The following is an 18,125-nucleotide window of genomic DNA, read 5'->3' as shown; positions in this document are numbered from 1 at the left end:
AGAAGTTTGGGGAAAATCGGACAATCCGTTCAAAAGTTATGAATTCTTAAAGTATCTGCACAGTCACTGCTGGATGAGAAGACTACTAAAGTGTATGATGTCATATGCGTACAATGATAATAAAGAAAATAAAAAGAGAATTTCACAAAATTTCAGTTTTTGAATTAAGTGCTCATTTCTTCGACTTGTTACTGACATATGTTAAGGGTAATATTATTCCCCCTGCCTTCTGAAAGAGACAAGTCAAGTGTTCTTTTGTTATGTGAGAAAATTGAAAATATGTTGAATTTTCTTTATTCTTTCTTTATTTCGTTGTGCACATGTGACATCACAAGCTATAGTAGTCTTTTCATCCAGCCGTGACTGAGCAGAAACTTCAAAAATTCATAACTTTTGAACCAATTGTCCGACTTTCCTCAAACTCTCACTGATGTGTTCTACTGATATTGCTGCATTCTCTCAATCCTTATGTTAATTAAGGTGAACTTGTCCTTTAAGTTTGAGGAAAATCAGACCATCAATTCAAAAGTTCTGAGGCCATTGCTGGATGAAAAGACTACAGTACACCTGTAGTTCATTTTTCTAGCATAATACAGCTGTATTGGAGCATTTAACTTACCTCTTTTTAGGAAGCAGCCCTGGGAAATAATACTATACTACCCATAACATCATGTTGGTAACAACCCAAGCGAATTTGTATCATCATGATTGTATGAATTTTTTTGGAATTATATATTTTTGTTTTGTTATGTTATTGTCCTGCAGTGATGGCACTAATTTTTTTTAAATTCATGACTGTTGAACGTATTGTCAGATATTCGTGCAAACTTCACTGATGTATGCTACCTACATGCACTACTGCAATTTGCTGCATTCACACAATTGACACTTTAGATATTCCCTTAAAGGGGAAATATGTTCCTTAAAGGGGAAAATCCAGTCCAACTAAAACTTAGTCTTTTAAGAAAGAGTAAAATACCACAAGTTCAACGGTAAAATTTTGATGGAAATTGGGTGAAAAATAAGGAAGTTATGACATTTTGAAGTTTCACGAATTTTTCAGGAAACAATATGAATACGCAAATGGCAAAGTGAGCATGTCATTCCCTCATAACTTCCCATTTAGTTTGTACATGTACATAAAATTTTGAAATTTCCAGTTTTTCATTCAAACCCAATTATATGCCCGAGGCTCAAATCCTGGTATATCTAACTAATTACTATTCTGAAATTATTCAACCAGGAATAACATGTTTCAGACTGCAATGACAGAAACATTGAATTTTCATCATTTTTTTGTACATTATCAATGGAAAATTCTGAGGTTATGACATGGATATTAGCTCTCTCATTTGCATATTCATATCCACTGTACAAGAACTGTTTTTCAGAAATTAGCAAAACTTTAAAATGTCATATCTTCCTTAGTTTTCATCCGATATCTGTCAAATTTCATACCATTGAACTCCTGTGATATTACTCTTTTTTATAAGACTAACTTATATTTGGACTGGATTTCCCCTTTAAGTTGAATCTTAAGCCAAATTACTGGCAAACAGATGAGTAGCACGTAAATTAAAAGTCAAAAAGACTTGAAAGTTACAGAATTTCTAACTTAAATCTGATTTGTAGATCTTGCTACAGTATTTGAGATAAGGTTAAAAATGTAATACCTTTTGTATGGTCTTAACCAGTTGAGGACGAGCTTATTCTGCTATACTATATACAATCATGACTACCAACACACGTTTCTCATAGACACCTGCTGGAGTATAAATATGGGGGTAGTCTTGATGAATAGTCTGAATAGGCTAATGAAACTCTCACTACTCGGTATTCTGCATGTTTTTGTTTTGTTTTGTTTTTTTGCTCGAACTATTTTTTAGCTAAAGATATATGATTTGTAAGTTTTTTTTTCTTTGCCTACAGGAGGAACAACTATGAGAATACAATACGTACATGTATATCTAGCACTTACATCTGTACATACACAGTATACATATATGTATACACCTGTGAAATATCTATACACATATGTTTGTATACAGATATACACGTGTACAAACTTTAATCTACAGTGACTTTGATATAATGCTATGTACAGTACTGGTATTACTGTAGTGTCATTGAATAGAACATATTAAATCATTTTGCTACTTTTGAATCAATCTGCTGAATGCAAATGTTCTTCCCTTTACTTTGGAGTACCATATATGTATTCCATTATCGTATAGTAAAATCAGCGAGGTTGAACCTCTTTAATTCTATCTCCCTGCAAAATCTTAGATGGTTGTTTGAATAATAGTGTATGTAAACTTTCTATCTCAAAAGAGCGCTGTCTTTGAGATTTACAGTCCATCGTGTGACGTGTCCACTGGACTTGTCACGTGACAATTAGCTATGCAAATCTAGGCGATCGATGTACAGTGCATGCAGTGCAGTGTAGCTGGCTACTAGCACAAGCAGCCGAGATAGCAAACCGTACATAAATTGTGGTAGACTGTGACAGACTTCGGGGGTGGAAACGTGTTTTTGACCCCTTACGGTAAACATTTTATCGTCACAAGGCATCTGCAAGACAAAGCAAGATGTCGGTGGCTCTAAAAAAGGTGAAGGGAAGCCTTGAGAGGGTTTTCGAGAAGAATTTGCAGGATCTTGTTCGAGGAATCCGCAGTAACAAGGATAACGAAGTGAGTATTTTCTAACGTTAACTCTTTTTCTCTCGTTTTTAAATCAATTTAATTTAATGCCAAAAGTCAGTACCGATGTTCTTATGGCTGGGTTGCATTTTTATCACCTTGTTCATATTTTGCAAATACCGTACTTATTTTTCATCACTGAAAATAAGGGGTCGAAATGTTAACTTTTCAAGGTTATTGAAATCACTGTAAAGGCATCGCATCGCAATCTGTACGCCTGCGCTCCTGCCTGCCTGCTGCTTATGCTACCATGCATGCATCACAAGGAAGGTATTAGGGGCGCTCGGGCCGTATGGCTGAACCCATTTTGTACAGAGGCAGAGCCCCGAGCCCTGAGACTTTGCTTGCACAGTACCGGTACTTCGGCCATCTGTCTGTAGTTGTACTAGGCCCATGGCATAGCCATAGGCTTGGGTGTACTGCCAACCAGTTCTCCTAGCTGTCTGCAGCAAACAAGTTACACTGACCACTATAGTAGACTCTATAGATAATTGTTGGATAGAACGGGTTCTATGGACATGATGGAGCGACTATCTCGGTATGAGTGATGAGTAGACTGGAGTGTAGGTCTTATAAGGCAGTGTATACAGCCACATACGACATACATCTGTCTTTACCATCCAGCCAGCCCCCAGCCACACTTGTGTGGTTGTAGCCATGGCCCGAATCGCTGGATACGGCCACACTCATGTGTACTGTATCCATACCATGGAGGTACTGTACCCCGGCCTCCATGGTACAAAGCGTACGGTCTCCATGTCCATACACGGAGAAGCTGAATATTGTGTATGTATGGGGGTACCAGTGGTTATGGCAGTGCGCCGCGCTGTTGGCCACATGAACACGACCACCTCGCTCACAAAGCGATCAAAATATAGACTACTCCCTCATGCATCATATTCATACTTTCTAATGTTATTTTCTTGCAAATAACAATGTTTATTTTTCACTCAATTCTCATCGTATTTGTTTGATAGATGGATTTAAAATCATATAGCAAAGTTACAATTGATTAGGGGACTTCCGATTGAAATGCTAAGGCAGATCAGAGTCCTAACATTAGTGGTACATCCATATCGGACTTTGGCTACTAGCACTTAGTAGCAGGCATGCGTCACTCTTTTTTTTTTTCTTTTTTTTTTTTTTTTGCTACACCATTGTAGGCAGTGCCCATAATTTTCTCAAAACGGTTTCCAATTCATTCTCTTCATCTTTACTCCTGTCTTTTCGATCTTGTGACAAACATTCATCTGTTTTTAGTTTTTCTCAAAGATCCTACTTTCATTCCTTTCATTCATTCATAAGGAGGCAGAATAAACAGAAGAAGAAGATACTGAAATATTTCTCTCGTGCTGTATGTGAACAAGCATTCATATTTAAGTCTCCAGTGTACAAAATCGTTTAAAGCCCATCATGCACAAGGCTGCATAATTTCCAAAAAGATATTTTCAGGTATTCTATTGTGATCTGAGGAGTTATGTATGCAAAAACTAATTCTATTTTTATACACTTTTAATACGACAATGATGAATTTGTACAAATGTTTGCACTGTAATTTCAGCGTTAATATATTAAACTCATAAACCAGTGCTTATTGGTGTGTTCTACATGTAGGTGTCAGTGGCTCATTGTTAATGATGCATTCAATGAATCATTTTATATCTTATCAGTCCTCTATCATAAAAGAAAAAAGATTATCTTTATGTTTTTCCTTGTTGATTCTTGTTTTGTAAATTTTGGTATGTACAAGTACATGTACATGTACCATGAAAGAGCTGTAATTTACATGTACAGATACTCCCGCAAATGAGGCCACAGACATTTTCGCAAGATGTTTTCACGATTTGACACCAAGGCTATTGTAAAGGGCATGACACTTTGCTGTAAATGGCAATATGAATGCACGTTGTTAAATTCGCAGCCTGATAGTGATTTGCAAGATTCACAGAAGTTAAACCCTTGCGAAAATAACAGCCTTTAGTATTGCCTGAACATTTTCTCTCTTGCAAGATGAATAAAAACAAAGTGGACAAATCATGCACTACAATAACATGTAGGTAAAAATGCAATCAGTTTTAGTGTGAAATTGATTAATTGGAATCTTTTTAACCCCAATTACATTTTATATGCAAACAACTGCCAATGACTTAAATTTGTGGCCATGCATAATGCGTGTGTGTTGTTTTATTGTAGATTTTTATACACAAATTGGTACTCTTTTCTATGAGGTAGTGAAAGATGAGCAAATCTCTTCATTTTTTTCCTCTCAGATTCAATCACAGGCTGTAATGTGCTTTGTTTATTTTATTATTTTTGTATTTATTTATTTTTTTTTGCAGGCCAAATACATCTCATCATCCATGGAAGAAATCAAACAGGAACTGAGGCAGGACAACATTGCAGTCAAAGCCAATGCAGTAGCCAAGCTAATTTATGTGAGTATCACCAGCAGTAATGAAACTGAAAGAAGTCAGACAGGTCCTAAATGTTAACCCACGTGCCAGTGGTTGTGCTCCAGAAATTTCTAAAGCATCCTATTACAGACAAACACTGCCCTACTGTAAAGAGAAAGTGTTCTTGTTGTGACATACTGTGTGAGTATACTACTATCAGCATATCTTGCTGTATTTTGGAACCAGGGGTTTAATGTGGCAATTGATGGACAGGAAATTACAAAATAATCTTGGCAGCAAAGTATCTAAAACCATCAGTGTGTGAAAGGTAAAAGCAGTAAGGTAATATGAAATGTTGCAGGTGGAATTGCAACTAACTGAGTAAAGCAAATAATAGAGAAGACAGGTTGTACCAAGAAAACTCAGAGTACAGTTGAACCTCTCTTATCCGGCCTCCCTTTATCCGGACCTCTCTATTATACGGACGCAATCTCGCCGTGATTTTTTTTTTTTTTTTTTTTTAATTATTAAGGGAGGAAAGGGGGATTCCCAACTCCTTGAGAACTCCTACACAAACACACATGAATTACATATTACTTCCAACATTAACATACACCTCTATTTTGGGGTCTGTTACTGAGTGTAACAATGAAAAGGTTGCAGTATACACATTACTACATGTGGTAGAATGGGCTACATCAGTACATGTGTATGTATAATATATAAAGCATTGGGTCTCCCGTATCCGGCCAAATCCCTTATCCGGATGAGCCCCGGTCCCGACTTGTCCGGATACGAGAGGTTCAACTGTATTGTCTACAGGTACAATGTACACTGTATTTGTGAAAATGACGTCATGCCATGGTCATTTTAGATGACGTCAAGATGTATTTATTCATTGTGTGGCTGCATTATTATCAAAGCTTTTATTCCTTTACATAATGTAAGATTTTGGGATCTGGATAATTTCTCCTATGAATTCTCTATTAGTATGCTTTACTATGCATTGTTTGCAAATAAGCACCCCAGCAGATTTTTTTTTTTCTTTTGATTGGCACTGATAACTGGAAACTAATTGTCAGTTAAAATAAATAAGGCCAAGTAAAAAAAGAAACCAGTTTCTCGTCCTCGCGCGCATCGATTTTGGCCGCCGCATCGATTTTTTTACTATTTACTATTTTCAAAATGGCGCTGAAAATACCAAGAAATTCATAATTCTCGTCCCAGCCCGCTCCCCGCCCGCATCGATTTTCAGTTGCCGCATCGACTTTTTTGATATTTACTATTTTTTCGGCCGTGTCTGTAACTTGCTAGCTGTCCAAATCGGCTCCCCAGGCCATCGCACGCATGAACACATTCGAATGTGTAGAGGCCCGTATACACTCTGCTCCAAAATGTTGCACCTGACGGCAATGTATTTTGGAGAGAAAATGAATGCGCTTTTCCAGCAAATGTGGAATTATAAAATGGGTGTATCTACAAAATAAATAACTTTTCCACGGATTCTGGTTTGTATCGTATTTCTGCGGGATACTTTTCTTTACGACGTAAATTCACGGACACTGCCGTGAATCGTAACATCTGTAGTGTGGTATACAGGGCAGGGGAAGCTCGGTATATAAAACGAACACTGCTATAACGAGATATCGGTTATTACGAGGAAATTTTCCCGGTCCCAAATTTCCCTCCAAACAAGTTCATGTAAAATGCTACTCTTATAGCGAGATCGGCTATAATGAAATAACTGCTATAACGAGATAAATTTTGTGATTTCCAAACAAAGAAAAACATAGCCAATTAAACCTGATATATATATAGCGAGGTAAAGCAAAATGTCGTCGGGTAAAGCTTAACTTCGCCTGTGCTATCACGGTCCGAGATTGTAAAGCTCGATGCGCCAAAAACTGTCTTGTACACACACATTTTCTTCATGACAGTTCACTCTACAGCTAGCACCGGATGTTGTACGTGTACGTGTGTGTGTGTGTGTGTGTGTGTGCGCGCACTGATACATGCAGAAAATGTGGTGGGACGGCCGTATACATGACATCATCATGACGTTTAGCAAGTGTGAGGCAATCTGATGCTGTGATTGGCTTTCTACGTAGGGAATTCCCAATCTACACACACACATGCAGTCATAATGTACATACAGAATGTGTCACACACACACACACAGCATTGTGCAGACCACATTATTCAAGCTTTCCACACACAACACCCATACCATAACCACATACCAATCCACAGACGATCTTCACACAATCGCAAGCTATGTAGATTTACAAATTCAAACATCTGTTCTACAATTGATAAGAAAAACATTCTTGATATCGGATTTCATTGGCGAAAAAAACATCTCCTTACCCATAAAGGTGAGTAATTACCTCACACATATTAGCAAGTTATCAGTATTGATTGAAAGATGATGGGTAGTCCCACGTGTGCAAATTAATGTCTTTATGTTATGCCTTTTTTTATGTCTACTGATATAACGAGATATCGGCTATAACGAGGAACACGACTCGGTCCCGACCATCTCGTTATATCGAGTTTCCACTTGTACAATCATCATCCAAATGATGAGTGATTATCAAATGTCTTTTTAGAACATGAAGAAACATCTTTGTTTAATGCTATAATGCCGTAAATCGTATCATTTTGACATCCATCTGCAATTGTACAAGCCAGTTTCCAGTTGAATGTGCTACAATTGTACTGTGAAGAAATGCATATACATACACTGTACCAGCTGTGTGGACACAAAATGTCACAAACACAATAATAAATAAAGCAGTGTTTTGAATATCATGGAATTTATTTCAGTCGTACATTTGTTGAAAGACATGTTTTATACCTGTTTCAATTAATAGCACAATACATCAGAATTGCAAGTACACTGGTATCAGAAACGCCATTACAACACTAAATACCAGTATTAAGATGGTCATTTTCCCTTGACATCTGTAATGGAAAGAAAAAGCAAATGTATTTCTGCATGCATGAAGTTTCATTTCAAGTATGGTACATATATCTATTTGTTTGAAAATGTTTGAGAGTGCAGGCAAGACATACACTTGGGACCTGGTCTCTCATAACACAGCTACCACTTAACAGAGTGATATTTCATTTCATAAATTGGATATAGAAAATAGTAAAGCCCTCTCTCGTTACTTTTCTCAGAATTACCGGACGAGAAACACATATTACTTTCATTTTGACAATCCTCAAAAAAATAGTAAGATATCAAATAGTAAGGACCTCCCTCATCGCCTTGCTCAAAAAACCCGGACGAGAAACTACTTTCTTTTTTTACTTGGCCTAACCTATAAATCCCCATTTAGAATCCCTATTGTGTCACCATGGTCTTTCTGTTGGTCTGAGGCACATTGCTATGTTTTCACCTGAGTGGGCTTACTAACTTCACAACTACATGTAGGTCAAGTTTGGATGGATTTTTGAATGTTGGTGAAAAAGCTTGGCAAGTGAAGGTACTGTACATGTACGTACAAATTGTACATGTACTAGTAAACTGCTTGGCACATATTAAAAAGAGTTGAATAGCAAATCTATATGAAACAGTTTTATCCACACATTCGGTTCTCACTGGCTAAAATTACTGAAATTTGCTTGTATTCTGGATAGTTAATTCACCAGGCAAATTAAAAAACAAATTACATGAATTTGCAGTGGTTTAGCCTAGCTCATCAAGGCAGTGCAAACACACATTTTATATGCAGATGTGATGTGCAAGTAAAACATACACTAGTTCTAATATGGATTAACCCATTATTTGCAGAAACATGCTTGTCCATATTAATGTACTGTCTCTTATTATGGGAAATAACAACATCTAGGAGACAGCAAGATGACACAGTGGTTTGCTGAATCTGCACAGGCACCCACCCTATCCAATAGGCAACATCAATTTAGTGTTCCCCAGCATAGAGTGCAGTATGCTTTGTGGTATTTGTAAAATTAGGAATTTGATTTTGGGGCTCAGACAGAAACTGGGTTCTTCCACCATCCACCGTGTACAATATAATCATGTTAATGGGCAAACCGAAAACATCTGCCTCTCAAGAACGAACCACAGAGATTTATAGCTGTTGAAACCAGACAGAAAAAAAGGAGAAGACATCGTACATATTACTCCTACTGTAGATTTTAACCTCTTGCTGGTTGGCTCTGCTACTTATGATCAAGACCCCGTTTACAGTGCGAGGCTCGGTCGCGGCTGAGCCGCGGCCGAGCCCAGCCCCGCTTCAGTGTAAACGCACGAAAGGCCAAATGCAAGGCCAAAATTGGCCTCGCATTTGGCCTCGCTCTGGAGGTGGTCTCGGCCGCGGCCAAACCGCGGCCGAGCCCGGCCTCTTCTTGGTGTAAACGCAAACTGGGCCAAACGTGCGGCCAATTTTAGTCTGCCTTCCAGACCCTCTGCCCGTACTATTTCGCTATTCATGATATTAACCCCCTCAATGTCGACAACTAGTAGTTTAAGGTGGTTTTGTCCTGCAAAGGATTTTTCCTTCGGCAAAGGCCTTTGCCCGAACGGCGACTTTGTCGCAACGGAATCCAGTTGGCAAAGGGTCTGAAAACCAGACTATACCAAATTGCGTTTGTTTACAAGCAGAGCGCCACTACGACAAAATATTGAAAGGTTTGAATTAAAAGCGCAGCCGAGCCCAGCAGTGTAAACGGACAAAATTGCGAGGCTTTGCCCTGCAGCCGAGCCGCGGCCGAGCCCGGCCCCACACTGTAAACGGGGTCGAAGACTCTACCCTACATTTGTATAATGTGTACCTAAAAGTCATGACCTCTCATGACCTGTACATGTTCTCATTTCAATAGAAGACACTACAGAAGTGTACATCTGTCATACCCTGATATGCAGAATACAAGTTATACATGTACACTTATTCTTCTTTTTTTTTTTCTTTGACAAGAAGAGGGTAGACCTTTATATAGCAGGGACATTGTTCAGTGGTCAATGTTCAATGTCCATGTTCCTGTTCACAAATTGCAGTATTCACGTGAGCAAAATCAATTTCTTGCCATTTCCTGTCAATTTTTTGTTTTTCATTTTATCTGTGTTTAGAGGACAGCAATGTTGCATACAAATGGAAAGTATGCATCCATGATGGACAAGTCAGATTGGTGTCTTGTTCTACAATAAAGTGTTTAGTAATATTATTGACAGTGCTGAATTTGATGGCAATTAAAGGTTGCATCACCGTTTAAGGCACATCCAGACATTGGCACCAAAAAGAAGAAGAGGGATTTAATTCCAGTCAAGGAGAGTGTAATGCAAAGAATAATTCTATTCCTTCTTGCCATGTACAATGGTAGCTTGTTATGCAATAGCCGAGAATTGGATTAGATACAGGCAATAGCACTATTGTGTGATGCCTGCAGGGTGGATATTGCAATCATCGCTATGGCTACACAAACCTACTACTACAGATGTATTACTATAATAATTATAATTACTTTTTCACTAATGAACTTGTTTGCATTGTGTTTGTTTGTAAGGTTTTCTTTAATCTCTCAAAAATTGGTATGGAAAAAACAGCGATTAGTAAGTGATGAGAAAAACGAAGTTTTCGCTTACAATTGCAGAATGTAACATCGTCTGTAAGATTACCGTACCTAATTCATTTGATGATATCGAGTTGCTCCTTGGCACATTGCATAGTCCCAAATATGATTGCAAATCTGTGTCAGTTAAGCAGGTGATTCACTGGGTTGAAAAGACCGTGATTTGGTTTTACTGGCATAAATACACAGTAGGCTGTACCCTGAGTTTACCTCGCATTAATTTGTGTTGAAAATAGTGTTACTTTTTGATATTGCCTGTGAATACATTACACTGTAATGTACACAATTGTATGTTACAATGTACAAATTGTCTTACATGCATTTGTACCTTGTATGTCATCAGAATGCCGATATTTGTTGGGGGGGGGGGTTTCCGATGAAATCTGATATTTGGTGATGTTCATTTCCTGGTGTTGTGATGAGAAATAGTAGTTCCCTCAAATTTCTTGTTTACTTTTCTTGAACATGTGAGCCATCAGAAGAATCATATTTTCTACCAGGGTACATACAGTAGTGTTCATGTACAGTGTACATGTGTACAAAACTGTACGTCAGTAAATGTCCTATTTGAAGAAGGCCCTACCTCTTACCATTATCACATGCTTTGTACTGTAAATGAAATGTACTTCTGCACCTGAGGGTTTATAATGTAGACCTGTACATGTACGTACAAGTATTCAACCACGTGGCTGTGTGTGTTGGGGGGGGGGGGGGGGGGGGGGTTCTGAAGTGAAATATACTTGCATGTACCAGCAACAGCAACTACCTGTCTACTAAAAAAAAAAAGAGAGAAAAGAGTTCAATGTTTGTAAAGCAGGAATTATAATTAATAAATCCTCAACTAAATTTTGAATACCAGTATTTAAGGAACATGCAATTTTTTTTTTTTTTTTACCTGAGCGCAGAAACGATACTGAACATTCACACTCCTTGTGAGGACCAAGAAAATGAGAGGGGAAAAAATGTTGCTTTGATATCAAATGAGCAAAACAAAAGCAAGAGATTTAAGGGAGCTGTCTCCTGACTCACAAAATTCATGAAAATATATATTTCTGAAGACATCATTGGATCTGTCAGTGCAGAATGTGACCTAGTTGTACAGGCTTTGACAAGTTTGATTGATGACTCATGAGGTGAACATGCCATGTACGAGTGTACGACACACAGTATTCAGGGTCAGAGTGCAGCATTAGAATAAGAAAGGCCAGCTTCTTTTCAGCCTGTCCCAGGTACACTGTATTCGCGGCATGAATTTTTCGCAAATAGGAGCCGACGGCCTTTTTTTGCGGCTTGAAATTTTGACGAACTGCCACTGACATTAAATGCATACATTGTACATATGTAGTGTAGACTAGAACTTTCTCTTGCATTTTAATTTCGCGAATCGTGGTGCTTGCAAAATTCGCGAAATTAAAATGCACACGAACATTCCTCATTTTACAGTAATCTTTGGTTTGATATTCATAATGCTTATACACTGTAACTTTCTTACTTTTCATAAGTTAAGATAGAATGAAGGTAATTTCCTATACATTCTTGAATATGAGCTGGAAAATTTTATTTGTATATGATTTATGGCTGTCTTGAAAACCTCATCTTTCTCAAGATGGGTCAAATGATGCATCATATCATATCATACTTGTAAGTACATGTAACATGCCATGTACAAAAGTCCCTGTGGAGGCAGACAAAAAAGAAAAGTGAACATCAACAACAAAAATTGTTGACCGAATGAATGCCAGACTGTGATGGAATCTGAGCTTGCGTCAGCATCAGTCCCCATTTTGTCTCAATTTTCATGCACCACAAGGTAATAACTCTGACCTTTCAGGGCTGAAATTGATATTGCTGGTGCTGAAATCTATGATGCTTGGTTTGTGCAAGTAAATTGGCTGTCCAAAAGACACCTGCTCAGTCACCATATGGTTCCGATGCGGTATGAGGAAATGTGTTGAGGAATAACATACTTTTCTCAGGATTTGAGTTTTGGGTGTTTTTTTTTTTTTTTTTTTTTTTTTTTTTTTTTTTAAGGTGATCTGTGAAAGTTCCTTTTTTTGTCAGTGTCACTGTTAGCAGTGCATACATGTATGTACTCTATTTTGAGTGGTTGAAAATGTTACTGTTTAGGTGAACATATTAAAATTTGCTGTGGTTTTCCACTGGAGTGTATGCATGTTGTGCATATGAATCATGTCTTGAAACTCACAATTGTGTTTAATTCAATACTGTAAAAGTGGATATTTTCGCGCGACTAATTTTTCGCGCTAGGCCGGGTCAGAAGAGTTTCGCGTGTTTTTAATTCCGCGGAATCAAGACATCACGCACAGGAACGTATGGCAAGCAAAAATATTCGCGTGTTTTTATTTTCGCGCTAGTTTCTGGTTGCGCGAAATGCGCGAAAATTTCAACACCGCGAAAATTTCCACTTTTACAGTATTTGTGGTGTACAGTACACACATTTGTATCTACATTTGTACATGTAAAATGCAATTTGAAGAAATTGTGTGTTTGTGTTTGTCTGTTCTTTCTGTGAACACAAACTCAAGTTGCAGAAACATATTAAACTGTATTAAACGCTCATTTAAAGGCATTGTTGAAAATATTTCAAGTTTCATGGTCATGTGTAGTATTGCAATATTGCATTATGTACATTAATATATGACCTTAAACAATCCATAGTCCCGAGAGTGAAATGAAATGGCAAGTGAATTAGTGGCTACTTACTGTATACTGCATCCAATTCAAATGATTACCATTCATTCCCCAAGGGAATGACAGTAACTACAAAATATGTAGTTTTAATCTGTAAGTTTTAATCTCAAAGTTTTTCTATTAACAATGTGCCGGTCTTGAAGTTTTGAGCCAAACATTTTGAGTGTGAAGAAAAGATTGTGATTTTTTTATATATATTTTTTTTTACTTATTATTTTAGTGTAGATTGGATTTACTTTAAAAAAAGAAGAAAAGAATTCAGTACCATCGGCTAGGTTGCTATTACCTGTGGTAGCCTCCATTTTGAAAAATTGTTAATGAATGTTTAGCCCAGGTATTAAAGTGCATTATTTCCCAATGTCATACCAGAGATTGGTTATAGGCTAAAGAAAAAAAGTGCGAAAAGAGAGTGCAAATAGTACCATGTGATTTAGAGTAAACAACGCTGGTTTTGCCTCCCCTGAGTACCTGATAAGAAACCTTCTTTGTTGACACTCGTGTGTCAGGTCCTCATGATAATACTACATGTGTACATGCAGGCATGTGCAATCCCATACACGGTGGCCTTTATTCAGGCATGACTGCGGTATATACTGAGAGATAGGGGGAGGAGGCAGTATGGTAGCCCTACTACATATCGACCACCCTTTTTGAAACCGACCGCGTATACATTGGCACACAGAACGCTTTGTACGCACTTCACTGCGCGCAGAGCACATAAAAATGGATTGGCTTTGACCGTTGATGAGGATGGTGTGGGAAAACGCGAAAATTCACTGTTCATTAATGGTTTTAATCAAGGACAAAATTTCAAATGAATATTTTCACCGATTCGTAATGTAATGTCTAAGTTTCTAAAAAGCTTCGTACAACACGGTGTTCAATACAACTCGGTTTGCGTGCATTGTCAATGCAAAAACAATGGTCGATCTCAATAAGGAGCTTTACCGCGGGGAGCTGAAACGGGGCCACGCAAGTTCGACGGCGATATTTTTGCACTGAAACTTCGAATCGAAAAGGGAACAACGGCATTTGATAGTGCTGGATTTTCTCAATCACGTAGGTCAAGTTTTTTACGTGAATTTCAGTGTTAAATATTCTTATCAAGCAAATAAACATTAGGCGGTCGATGAGTAGTAGGTCCAACCATATAAAGTAAAGCATTTCATGCATGTATCACCTATTTGGTCTTAAACCACAGTACATGTACATAACTTGTGTCAGTCATACATGTAAATGGGGGTGGGGGGGGGGGGGGGCTTTCCAAAATGAGCAGAAAAGATTTTGATAATGATTTTGATAATGGGTAATGTAATGAGTCGTAGTACATGTAGGTTCATCCAAAATTTAAAGGCTGAGATACCACAAGAGAGCATCTATAACCCAGGAGCTCTCACGAACCTGATGATGATGTGGGCCTTAGACCCCAGCCGCAAGCGGATGTTGTGGGTCCATGCGCAAAATGCTGTGTGTGTGTGTGTTCATGCGATCAGAGACTTCAGTTTGCTTAGGGGTCCAAGCAGGCGAATCTCCCATTTGAAAGATACTTTGGGTTGGAGTCTCGATGCAATTGCTTCAAAATACAGTAATTCCTCCGTCTCTCATTTCATGTGATTAATTTGCATCATGGGTCTTTTCATTCCTTGCCACAGCTGAATATGTTGGGCTACGACATCAGCTGGGCGGCGTTCAACATCATCGAGGTCATGAGCTCGCCAAAGTTCACCTTCAAGCGGATTGGCTACCTGGCCGCCGCCCAGAGCTTCCATGAGGGGACGGATGTCCTCATGCTGACCACCAATATGATCAGAAAGGTATGTCCTCCCTTTGTCCATTCCTCAGTTTTCACACAATCATCCACCTACATAGCTCAGACATACCCATGTTCGATGTTTTCATTCAAATGACAGAAGAAATGATAAATTATGGAGGATTGTCATGTTTGGCAGCTGGAATTAAATTCCACAGACTACATTTCTGGGGTTTGGTGCCATATATCTTCTTAGTATGTTAAGATTTTGCTATTCATTGTTGATAATGATATTTCCTGAGGTAGGCTGAAATATTCACTTTAAAGGACAAGTTCACCTTCATAGACATGTGGGTTGAGTGAATGGAGTACATTGTAATATTTAGTAGAACACATCAATGAGAGTTTGAGGAAAATCGGACAATCCGTTCAAAAGTTATGAATTTTTGAAGTTTCTACTCAGTCACGGCTGGATGAGAAGACTACTATAGCTTGTGATGTCATATGAGTACAGCTATATAAAGAAAGTATAAAGAAAATTCAATATATATTAACTTTTCTCACATGATAAAAGAACGCTTGACTTCTCTCTTTCAGAAGTCAAGGGGAATAATATTACCCCTAACATAAGTCAGTAACAAGTCGAGGAAATGTGCACTTTTTTCAAAAAGTCAAGTTTTGTGAAATTCTCTTTTTATTTTCCTCATATTGTTGTACGCATGTGACATCATACACTGTAGTAGTCTTCTCCTCCAGCAGTGATTGCACAGATATTTTAAAAATTCATAACTTTTGAACGGATTGTCGGATTTTCCCCAAACTTTCACTGATGTGTTCTACTTACATTGTTGCCTTCACTCAATCCACATGTATATGAAGGTGAACTTGTCCTTTAATTTCAGCTTTTTGTCATTAACATGCTTTGGTTGGAGAATTTCCGAAAATTTAATTTTTTCTATTCAAAAATTTGTTTGAAATATGATACCTCATCAAAAAATTTCTGCTTACCTACCCCCCTCCCCCTAAATTGGCCAATTTTCTTAAATCTGTTTCTGATTTTGTGTAGAGTTAATGAATTCAACCCATTCTATTCAATCATTCTTTATATTAAAGATGAGCAGTGAAATTCTGAGTTGCCAGATTAATGATGCATGGTGATGATTTCTGCAGCCAGATTGCCTCTGGAAATCCGATCCCTTCAGTTGACGTCGTTCAAACCATTACTAATTGAAGAGTATACCTTCTAATCAGTTAATGAGAGCACGGGCTAGATAGAATCCCAGAAGTGGACGCCGGAAAATCCACTCAAAGCAGTCTGCGAGCATTTGCATGCTGTCAAAAAGAGCCCCAGTGACTATTCAAAGATTACAAGTACAGCAAACTGCAAGTTCATTGTAGAGGAATATTGCATGAATAATGTAAATTCTTACCATTAGACTTCCAGCACATACTGCTCCGCCTGAGCCCATAAGAGAATTGTGTGGGCCTCACCTCAAGTAATCATTTTTTTTTTTTTCATCCAGCCTCGCTTGGTTTGGTCCAGGCCTTCTAAAGAGCAAGGTCATTATAATTGCATCTGCTTCTCTTGCTTGGCCTGTGGAAATTGGGATACAGCCTGGTTATTTTTTTTTTTCTTCTTCTGGTTATTATTCTTGTGTGTTTTCATGACAGGAGATGGGAAAAAAATGTGGCAGACATCATTTACTGTATGCTGTCTTCAGATGCACTGTACATGTATGCTTGCAGCACAATGTTCAGCTCGTTTACATCCTGTGTGTGCGCTCAGATCTATGTCGAGTAGAGTGAGAAGTGTAGATATGCCCTTCAGATATTTATGGGTAGGATACTTGAGGGAGAGATGTGCAGATGCTTTCTCCAGACTTGCTGTCTCTCTATCTTTTTTTCTCTCTCTCCTCCTTTGTTATTCTTATGTTTGTCCTTCTGTCTCTCCTTTCTTCTCTCTTATCCTCCTGTAGCCTCCTTCCTCTTGGCTATGCAGTTGAACGCTGCAATATGGAGAGTTCTAATTCGGTTTATTCATAAATGTATTACAATTTACATGCAGATACTGAATGTACAATGTGCAACCCATACTGTATATTCGATTGTATGCATTACTCTGGTTGAACCAAACGTGCTGAATTACAAAATTGTATCATGGTGCATTCCCAATCGAAGTTGTATTACATCCTGTACATGATTTATGAATGTTTGGTCTACTCATACATAGTTACACTGCAGTGTATACAAAATAGAAATGATATCAAACTAGTGATCATAAGAGCTTTTTCTTCAGTATTAGGCCTACAATTTTATGTGCTTCTAGTACAGAGGAGTATATTGTGTGATTTCTTTCTGTCATATCCTTTCTGATAAACCCTGTCTCTTTCCCACCCAAAAACATCTGTTGGAATGTATACTGTAACCTTGAATGGAACACTTTAAATGCACTGTGCTGTAATTAGTAGGTGATTTTACATCATGACTGCAGTGTACACAGCTCTGTATCATGTATGTATTGTGGACGAGCTGTCAGCATGAGTAAAGTGCATCATACCTGCAAGAACAGACCAACCCGATCTCCCAGGAAGTATTGCAGAAGGAGTTCCTATCCCCTGTAGTTTTGATCTGTCTCATTATCCTCAGCAATTCCTGTTGCCAGAAAGGATTCTTGTTGTCATGAATGATACACCGTGTAGCAAGCCACCTTCGTCATATATTTTTTTTTGCCATTAGCTGTGTGTGAGGTGATAGATGCAGTAATATTATGCATGTTATGGTGGGCTTGTACTAGAGATTTACTATCTACATGTAACACCACTTTCAAGGCCAACCCTTTAATGAATTTCACGTTTTCTTACTGGTCAGTCTTTGCACTATTAAAATTGCATTGACCTACATGTATTCACATTGTACATTGTACATTTATTGGGTGTGTGCTTTTTCGCACTCATGTACAAACCTGTATTGATA

The 18,125-nt window shown here is 38.1% G+C and overlaps 1 protein-coding gene across 1 annotated transcript in view; it reads left to right on the top strand.

The window, feature by feature from the left end:
* The first annotated feature begins 2,494 nt into the window (after positions 1 to 2,494).
* The window catches only part of LOC140236917 (AP-3 complex subunit delta-1-like), a 75,601-nt gene continuing 59,970 nt past the window's right edge, over positions 2,495 to 18,125 (top strand). Inside the window, exons 1-3 of the mRNA XM_072316855.1 lie at positions 2,495 to 2,690; positions 5,039 to 5,134; positions 15,055 to 15,216. Of these exons, the coding sequence (XP_072172956.1) occupies positions 2,589 to 2,690; positions 5,039 to 5,134; positions 15,055 to 15,216 (360 nt within the window). The 5' untranslated portion in view covers positions 2,495 to 2,588. The remainder of the gene's footprint in view (positions 2,691 to 5,038; positions 5,135 to 15,054; positions 15,217 to 18,125) is intronic.

This window comes from Diadema setosum, chromosome 13 (genome assembly GCF_964275005.1).
Source record: "Diadema setosum chromosome 13, eeDiaSeto1, whole genome shotgun sequence".
In the NCBI taxonomy this organism is placed as follows: domain Eukaryota; kingdom Metazoa; phylum Echinodermata; class Echinoidea; order Diadematoida; family Diadematidae; genus Diadema; species Diadema setosum.
This window is presented reverse-complemented; position numbering and strand designations above follow the sequence as displayed.